Source organism: Cricetulus griseus, chromosome 2, assembly GCF_003668045.3.
Source record: "Cricetulus griseus strain 17A/GY chromosome 2, alternate assembly CriGri-PICRH-1.0, whole genome shotgun sequence".
NCBI classification, from domain to species: Eukaryota; Metazoa; Chordata; class Mammalia; order Rodentia; family Cricetidae; genus Cricetulus; species Cricetulus griseus.
This window is the reverse complement of record NC_048595.1, coordinates 30,183,692-30,193,196: the sequence shown is the minus strand read 5'-3', so window position 1 is coordinate 30,193,196 and position 9,505 is coordinate 30,183,692. Positions and strand designations below refer to the sequence as shown.

At 44.2% G+C, this 9,505-nt stretch overlaps 1 protein-coding gene across 1 annotated transcript in view; it reads right to left on the bottom strand.

Moving 5' to 3' along the window:
- Window positions 1-8,455: 8,455 nt before the first annotated feature.
- LOC113831774 (palmitoyl-protein thioesterase 1-like) overlaps window positions 8,456-9,505 on the bottom strand; it is a 29,045-nt gene continuing 27,995 nt past the window's right edge. The window contains exon 5 of the mRNA XM_027398979.2: window positions 8,456-8,738. Coding sequence (XP_027254780.1) covers window positions 8,705-8,738 — 34 coding nt within the window. The 3' untranslated portion in view covers window positions 8,456-8,704. The remainder of the gene's footprint in view (window positions 8,739-9,505) is intronic.

The window sequence follows — 9,505 nt, the reverse complement described above, 5'->3', positions numbered from 1 at the left end:
CCCACAGCTGGGAACCATGTCCTCTGTCCATCTACCACTGACAAGCAACCTACTGCCCAGCTAGTACATCTTTCTAGACTCTACCAGCCGCACTATGCACCACCCAACCGTGTACTGGCTATCTCTCATTCTCTCTCTCAGGCTTCCTTCACAGAACTCTGACAGGTGAATGTTCCTCCTCAGTCTTACCACAAGCTTTTAGTCAGGAAAATTACCCACAGGGCTGTACTTCTAGGTCTGCCTGTCTACCAAAATCTAAAAGTCCACAGTTTCCCTGCTCTCCAGTCTGCCTGGGTCTCCCCAGTGAGATCCACCTAACCGACTTCTCCTTAGCACATGCTCTGTCTCTGACTCACAGATGCCTTAAACTTCCCCAACTTTCATTCCTTGTTCTTTCTGCATCCCAAATCTGCAGGCCATGGTCCTCCTACAGCTCAGACACTCTGCTGCCATCATTCCCATCCCCACCCCGTCACAGCTGTCAAGTACACAGAACCCCTCAACAGCTGTGTGGAATCAGCTCCACTTCCCCTCTGGGGGACCCCTCTCTGCCCACACTGTCCTCTCTTCTGAATCCCTACTTTGCATCTCATCCTTCTAAAACCCCTTCTTCAATACATTTGGGAAAATCTAGCTTCAGCTGGGCTTGGTGGTGCACGCCTTCAATCCCAGCAATGGGAGACAGAGGGGGTAGATTTTTGAGTCAAGGCTAACCTGGTCTACATAGTGAGTCCCAGGACAGCCAGAACTACACAAAGAAAATCTGTCTTGAACCCAAAAACCAAGGCAAAAGAAACAAACAAATAGAAAAGTTAGAGCTGAGGGCATAGCTCACTGGTATTGTGCTTATCTAGCATGTGTGAGGCCCTGTGTTCAATCCTGAAAAAAAAAATGAATATCTGAAAAACATCAGAACAACTTGCAATTTAGCCCCCCAAAAAAGCAGTACATTAAGCTTGGGACTAGAGAGATGTCTCAACAGTTAGGAACACTTCCTGCTCTTGCAGAGGACCCAAATTTGGTTTCTAACATCCACATGGGATTGTATAGCCATTTATAACTCCAGTTCCCTGGTGTTTAACACCATCTTCTGACTTCTGCTGGCACAAGGTACACATGCAGTGCACTTGTATATGCAGGCAAAACACTCACACATGTAAAAATGAACAAATCTTTTAAAACTACAAAACAACAACAAAAACACTTTGTGGCTGAGGAAGGCATGGTGGTGTAGACCCACAATTCCAAGCCAGTTTCCACCCAACAGATAAACCACAGCCTCTCAAACCTTGGCTCATTACTAATCCTTCCTTTTTCTCTCTCTACTTTTAATATACAAACTTTGCAGGCAATATTGGATTTAATCACTGAGAAGATATTTATCTTATCTTTAGTTGCCCAAAATAATTTCCCCCTCTTCAAACTGCTAGAAACCATTCCAATCAGAGACACAGAGCTAACTTCCCGTTGTATAAACTCATGGTGGCATGCATCAACATAGGTCTGGCCCTGCTTTTTCCTGTGCTTTCTAGCTTTATAACACAGAGGTTACATGGCATGGAACATTCATCAATACCTGGAAACCTGAAAAATCCAGACACTCTATCTGTGTTTCTACAATGAAGGCTCTTTCCCTTCAACCTTCCCCGTGGAAGATTCCCACATTGTGTCTGTGAACACAATGCTCGAGCTCTCCTACTAAATCCCTGCTGAAGGTTAATGTGTCCTTCCTCTCTATTGAACGTGCAGTATCTTAGAAGCAGGAGTGAGGGGCCAGCCATGCAGATTCCAGGGAAGAGTGATCTGGGGGGAAAAAATGAGGGAATCTTGTGGGATTCTTTATGGTGGATTCTTCAGACAGAAATTCTTCTCTGCTTCCCTCCTTTCTCCATTGCTCCCTCACACCCTCCCGTCCTTCCTGATACAATATGTTGCTATCTATTAAAGTGGATCGCAGCCGGACGTTGGTGGCACACGCCTTTAATCCCAACACTCGAAAGGCAGAGGCAGGAGGATCTCTGTGAGTTCGAGGCCAGCCTGGTCTCCAGAGCGAGTGCCAGGATAGGCTCCAAAGCTACACAGAGAAACCCTGTCTTGGAAAAAATAAATAAATAAAGTGGATCACAATTATTGTGGATCGCAATAGAGTCAGAACTAGTTTGATAAACAGATGGTTTATTAGGAGAGTATTCACAGAGCGGAGCCAGTCCTGTACCACCAAGCGGGGAACCGAGAGAGAGCCGCATGCGTGGGACTCTCTTATTTAAAGCCTTGATATGTCACTCTGACCATGCCCAAGTGTGTGTGGAATCCTGAATCTTGTACATTATAGTCGAGGTTAACTATATGCAAAACCCATTTTTCCAGGGGAGCTGATCTGAATTTAAAGGCAAAGTATTATTTTACATATTGGGTTAGAATTTTCATAAGCTACAGAGTATATGATCATTTTTCCAGGTTCTGGATCTCTACTGCCCTGGATGGTCTTTGTAAAAAGTCATGAAACTGTTCTGTTGGTTCCCATTCTATCTTCATATAGGTTTCTACTCTTTGTCGTGGTTCACAAATCTTGTTCCAGGCATTTAAGGTGCTGTCCTGCATAAAGACAATGTATGCTCATCATATCCAGCCTGAATCTGTGGGTTAGTATAAAGACCCTTTCCAAAAATCTCATCTAGGGGAGCTTCATAACCTTTCTTTATGCCTTGAAGCTCAAGGGCTTTTCTTCCTCCCTCCACAGAGCTCTCCACTTTATCTGAGACAAATTTTCTAGCGCAGCTGATACTAGGTGTTCCCAATCCGTGGGCATGACCTTATTAAAAGTCGCCCATTAATTTAATAATTCTTTCACATAATGATTATGGAGACCATATGAAACAACTGACTCCTTAATTCCCTTAAGGTCATTTGTATGGGTTCCCACTGATATGCCCTCTGACCATGTGGATGCATCTTAGATGGCGGTTTTTCTGTCATAATTGCTGGGAGCATCATTGGTGTACTCATAACAACCTTAGGAAAGTTTTCCTGATGTTTGAATGGAGTGGGTGCATCAGACTGGGAATAATTTGATTCTGTGTCATCCAAAGCTTGTAGCCTGGCAACCATAGTCTCATGTAGAGATTGAATTTCATGAGTGATGTTAGATTCTAAGAGTTTCACAGAATCAGTAAGTTTCTTTATTTCTACATCTACATGTGCTTCTAAATCTTTAATCTTCTCATACTTAGACAGTATCTGAATGGCATGTAAATTTCCTTCCAAGATTCCAGCTTGTTGTCTGCAGCGGTAGATTCCTCAGACATGGAGCCAACCGCCTGTGCTATGTCACCAATCCTGTCTCAATTCTTAGCTATTTTTGCATTCAAATCAAGTTTGGTTTCTATTTGGCCATTTGTGTTTTCTACTTGTGTTACTAATGTATTACAGCTATTCTCAACTTCCTTTCGTAAATGTTCCATGTCTTCTATTTCAGAAATCAAATTTTCCTGGCTGGCTTTTATATCCTGCATCCAATTTACTAAGCTGTCCCTTTTTCTGTGTCTCAATCCTCTGGTTAGAGATGTCATATGGACTATAAAGCTGATCCCTAACACAGCATATAGGTACATCACTGGCAATTAATTCATAAGCCTCCTCTAACATTGAAATCATATAAGTAGCAAGAATATTCCCAATTTTCTGCATGCTCAGATATTCTGCCATTCTGCAAGTTTACCTGTACCACAGTTGCCATCCAGCTTCAGTAACTGTTTGACCAGCAGGTGGTTCAGGTGTCCTGTTGTGATGGCGGTGGAGGCAGAGTGTAGCTGGAGGTGCGCAGGAGCTGGGCGCCGCAGGGCCCAGCGTTCAGCTGTGGGAACTGGAGGTGAAGTCTGTCTCAAAACTACCTGAAAAATATCTAAAAGCTTTATGAACCAAGTCAGAACTAGTTTGATAAACAGATTGTTTATTAAGAGAATACTCAAGCAACAGAGCAAGTCCTGTACCAGGCAGGAGGGAACCAAGAGAGAGTCACATGCGTGGGACTCTCATATTTAAAGCCTTGTTGCATCACTCTGACCATGCCCAAGTGTGCTTGGTCAGGGTCACCTGTGCCAGTCCCCAAGTGGGAGTGGCCAGCATTTCCCCCTACAATCTATGGTCTTTGAACTCTTATATTTTTTCCTATAGTCTTCTGAGGGCTTCAGTTTTAGGTATGACCACAATGCCAGGACAAAATGACCTTTTCTTTTCATATTAATTGTTTGATTTAATTTTTATTTTATGTTTATGGGGATATATAAACTTGAAAGTATATTTGTATATCACACACATATCTAGCACTCATGGAGGCCAGAAGAGGGTGTGGGGTTTGCTTGAACTTCAGTTCCAGACAATCCTGAGACCCTGTGTGGGTGCTGAGAATGGAACCTGTGTCTTCAGCAGAGCAGCCAGTGTTCTTAACTGATGAGTCTCTCCTGGCCAGAAATTAATTTTTCATGTTTTAAATGATTTATTACAAAACATCGGGAGGGTACATATGCCTGTGAATGAGGGTTCCTGTGCAGGGCAGAAGAGGGCCTCAGATCCCCAGGGGCTGGAACTGCAGGTATCTGTGAGCCAACTGATGACAGTGCTGGGGTCTGAACTCAAGTCCTGGAAAACAGTGTGTGCCCTTAACTGCTAAGCCACCTCTTAGACCCTAACACTAATTTGTATTACATTCATTTCTTTCTTTATTTATTTATTTAGTGTGGGTGCCTCTGTGTGTGTGTGTGTGTGTGTGTGTGTGTGTGTGTGTGTGTGTGTGTGTGTGTGTGTGTGTTCACACCCATGCTGTGTGCTGCCCTTCCCTGTTTGTTTGTTCTGGAAAGTGTTGCCTCTGTGTTATGAAGGAACAGGATGTAGACTTCATTTGAGGTGTGCGATGGTTTCAACAACCAACCACAGGGAGGGAAATGCCACCTGCCCCCATGCCTGTCAACAGAACCAGTCTCTTCTTAGTCAGTTTGTTTAGAGCAGGGACTCACTATGTAGCTCGGCTGGCCTGAACTCACAGAGATTTTCCTCCTTCTGATGCCAAGTGCTGGGATTAAAGTTCTGTGTTACCATGAGTGGTCAGTGCAGCATTTTACACAAATTTTTGATGTATATATACCATTTTATTCTTCCTTGTAAAGCATGGTGGCACATGCCTGTAATTCTAGCATTCAGAGATAGAGACAGGAAGACTGCCACAAGTTCTAGGCCAGTTTGGTTTACATAGATATTTCCATTCCAACCAAGACTATATGATAAGAATCTATGATAAAAATTAAGTGCTGTGGAAGGGATGGGATGCTTGAGAGATGTCTCAGCAATTAAGAGTACTAGCTGTTCTTCAAAAAAAAATCTGGTTCAACATGGTGGATCAGAACTGCATTTGTGGATCAGAAAGTTCCAAGGGATCTGACACACTCCTAGGGCTTCCATGGGCATCAGGCTTCCATATGGTACACAAATATACATTCAGTCAGAACACCAATGCACAGTGAGTAAATAGTAAGTATGCAAATAAGAGAATAAATAAATAAATAAATAAATCCAAGGACTGAGATATCTCAGTCAATAATGTGCTTGCCTAGTAAGTGCCAGGGCCTGGGTTTAATTCCAGGAACCCAGGTGAAAATTCCAGTCATGGAGGTGAGTGTTATCCTAGCACTACGCAGGCAGAGACAAGAAGATCCCCGGGCATTACTGGCCAGCAAGATTAAGGCTACATAGCAAGTTTGAGGCCAGTGAGAGACCCCATCTCAAAGTATATGGATCCTGAGGACATCCTGGGCCTCCACATGCACAGACAGACAGACAGACAGACAGACAGACACACACACACACACACACACACACACACACACACACACACACAGAGCGTGAGCCTTGCTATGTATCCTTGCTTTAAAAATATAAATCATACAGAAATGTGCAAAGTAAAAAATGAGCAGGGTATAGTGCCCCAGGTCTATAATCCCAGTACTTTGAGGCAGAAGCATGAGGAGCAAGAGTTCAAGGTCATCCACAGCTACACAGAGAGTTCCAGGACAACCTGGGCTGCATGAGAGAGAACCATCAGGTTTCTTTCTCAATCCCTCTCACCTTATTTTTGGGAGAGTTTCCCATTATCCCTGGAACTTGGTGATGTGGTCAGACTGTCTGGTCAGCAAGCCCCAGGGACCCCCTTGTCCTCACTCTCAGCACAGAGATCACAGGTGCTCACCCCTACACCTGTGGATGTGGGATCCGACTCAGGTTCTTACACTTCTGCAGCAAGCCCTTCACTCCTGAGTGTCTCCCTAGACCCAAGCCTATTTTCATTTTCATCACTTTAAAAAACGATTCATTTATTTAATTCTATGATATGTGTGTTGCCTGTGTGGATGTATGTGCACCATGTGCGTGCAGGGAGCCAGATTAGAGCATTGGATCCCCTGGAACTGAAGTTACAGATGGCTGTGGGTTCAGAGGCCAATCCCAGGTGTCCTGAGAAACCAGTGAGTGTGCTTAACCAATTAACCATCCCTTAACCCTGTGTTTTTATTATATTTTATTTTTTATTTTGTGTATGTATGTGCATGTGTGGGGGCATGTATGTATGTATGTGCTCCTCAGAGCACAGCTTTAAGGAGACTGTTCTCTCCTCCCAATACCTGGGTAGCAGGGATGGAACTCAGGTAGTCAGGATTCATATCAGCCCTTTACTCCCTGACCATTGTGCTGACCTAGTGACTTCTTTCTTCCTTCCTTCCTTCTTTCTTTCTTTCTTCCTATTTCTTTCTTTTTTCTTCCTTTTTTGTTTGTTTTGTTTTGATTTGATTTTCCAGACACGGTTTCTTTGTGTAGCCCTGGCTGCCACGGAACTTGCTCTATAGACCAGGCTGGCATCGAACTCAAGAGATCTGCCAGCCTCTTCTCGAGTGCTGAGATTAAAGGCATGTACCACCAATGGCCTGCATTTTTTTACCTTTTATTTTCAGTTTTCCTTTTTCTTAAGACAGGTTTATCTGTTTGGCCCTGGCCATCCTGAGACTTGTGATGTAGAACAAACTGGCTTTGAACTCACAGGAATATACCTGCCTCTGCCTCCTGAGTGCTGGGATTAAAGGTGTGTACCACCCTGACATACATTCACCAATTCTTTCTTTATAAAGCCAGTGTCTTAGAATCCTACAATATAGTGCACACATCCTACTTAACAGAATAGTCTTCAAAAAACAATTGAGCAGGTAACTGAGGATGAATCTAGAATGAAAGGGAGATTCTTTCCTCAGAATACACAGTACATTAAATATGGGAAACTTTTGAGTGACAAGGGTCTCTACCTATAAACCAGACTGCAGCTTGGATAAGAAGAAGCCACGTTCCCACATCTCTCTGCTCCACTCAAGACACGCCCTCCATGACAGTCTGCATCCTTGACTGGATCTCTAATAAGACACCTTCCTCCTGCTCTCACTAGCTAAAGCTTCCTCCTCTGTAATTTCACATTTACCTATTGGAATCCTAGCTTTCCTTCAAGATCCAGAACAAACACCACCCTACCATGACCAGCCCTGGATGAAAACCAAGTCTCCTTCCCCAGTCACAACACAAGGCAGAGTCCTGTCTTCCTTCCACACAGCCTCTTCTTCCATGAAGCACAGAGCTGAAGAGCTGCTGCCTCTGTGGACCTCACTTAATTTCTCACATGGTCACACTTGTTTTAATAAAATCTGCTTAGTAATTAAGACAGCAGCAGCCAAGCCCAAAGTCCTGAATTCAATCCCTGAAACTGAATTTTGAAAAGACAGGAGGAATGAGAAGTTAGGGTGTTTGTTAGAGGATGGGGGTCCCTATCTCTAACAGAGATATTGATCCTCTGCTGGAGAGAAGGGTTGAGCACAGAGAAGATGAGGGAGTCCCAAAGACTCATCCAGACAGAAGACACTCATCACCTCACAGGTCAGAGGATGGCCTTGGGCTGGATGTCTGACTGCAAGGGGAGAATGACCTTCTCTATTTCTGGGGCCAATTCAAGGAAGACACTGGGGAGAGGACAAAGGTTCCGAAGAGGGAGGGAGAGACAAGAGGAAAGCCTGGTGGATTAACTTGGGGGCAGTTGGACAAACAACCCCAAGTGTTTGGAGTTACCCATGCCAGGACCCAGCAGTTTGGATGAACAAGTCCTGCCCAAGGCAATCAAAATCCTCAATCCAGAGGCCTGGCAGAGGAAGGGTGAGTGGGAGAAAGTAGGGGAGGTTCAGAGACAGGGAACTAACTCAGTGACACCTCAGGATCCAAGGGTCAGCCCTGGGTGCCCTGCTGCTGCACATGCTCCCTGGGTTACAAGAGGGTCTCATGCTCTAAGCACCTGTTTCAGGATTGAGAACCATGTTAGGAAAAAATGTGGAAAAAAAAAAAAGGTCAGGAGACTGGACTCAAATGCAGGGGCGTTTATTTCAGAGAACCTGAGAAGAGCACACACTAAGCAAGCATGCTTCTCTTACAGACTAGGAACCTTTTACCAAGCTAGGAGGAGGAGGAGAGAAAGGTAGGCTGTGTGTTTAAGCAAGTGACTAGTTCTTCTTTGCAGACAGGGTGGGCCTTTTGCAGTTGGGTTGTCTCAGGAGTCAGAATGGGATGCAGAGCACAGCCATGTTCACCATGCTCTACACATGCCATGGGCTTGTCTTGGGACCAATCACTGTCAGTTGAAAAAGCTGTAAATTCGTTTCATCACCCTGCAAGAGCAGTTAAGGGTTATTAGATACTGAGCCATCTCTCTAGCCCACATTCCTGACTCCCAAACCCCACTTATTTATTTTTTTTCAAAAGAGGATCTCACCATTATCTCTAGCTGTCCAGAAACTCACTGAGTAGACCAAACTGTCCTCAAACTCAGATGTTAGCCCGCCTCTGCCTCCCAAACCCTGGTGTCAAAGTCTTTGTCACTACACTCAGGTAGCTTCTCAAGCCACTTTTGAAACCATTTTGATCAAACTCTTCCATCAGGTTTCCAGGAAATAGTACATTTCTAAACCCAAGTTGGGGTCCTTGTGTTGTTTTGTTTGAGCCACTCTTTTATGTGTCACAGGCTAGCCTCAAATTCACTATGTAGCCAATGCTGGTCTTGAACTTCAGATCTTACTGCCTCCATAACCTCAGGGCTGGGATTAAAGACACATGCTGTCACACCAAGTTTAATGCTTCATCTCTTTAATTGACTAGTATTTATGGGTCACCGTATAGGACTTTGCTTTAAACTAGTCTGACCCCAGAAGAGTACATGGAGATATGAGATAAGATTAAGTGTGAATGTGGGTGTCACAGCCCATGTGAGGAGGGCAAAAACAACTTTGTGGAGCTAGTCTCTACTTCCACTAGGGATTTGACAATCTAAGTCAGCTGGCCCTGCTTGCCTGGAACCACTTTTAATCCACTGAGCCATCTTACCAGACCAAAACTAATAAATGTTATCAACAGATGAGAGGAAGTATGGAGTATTGAC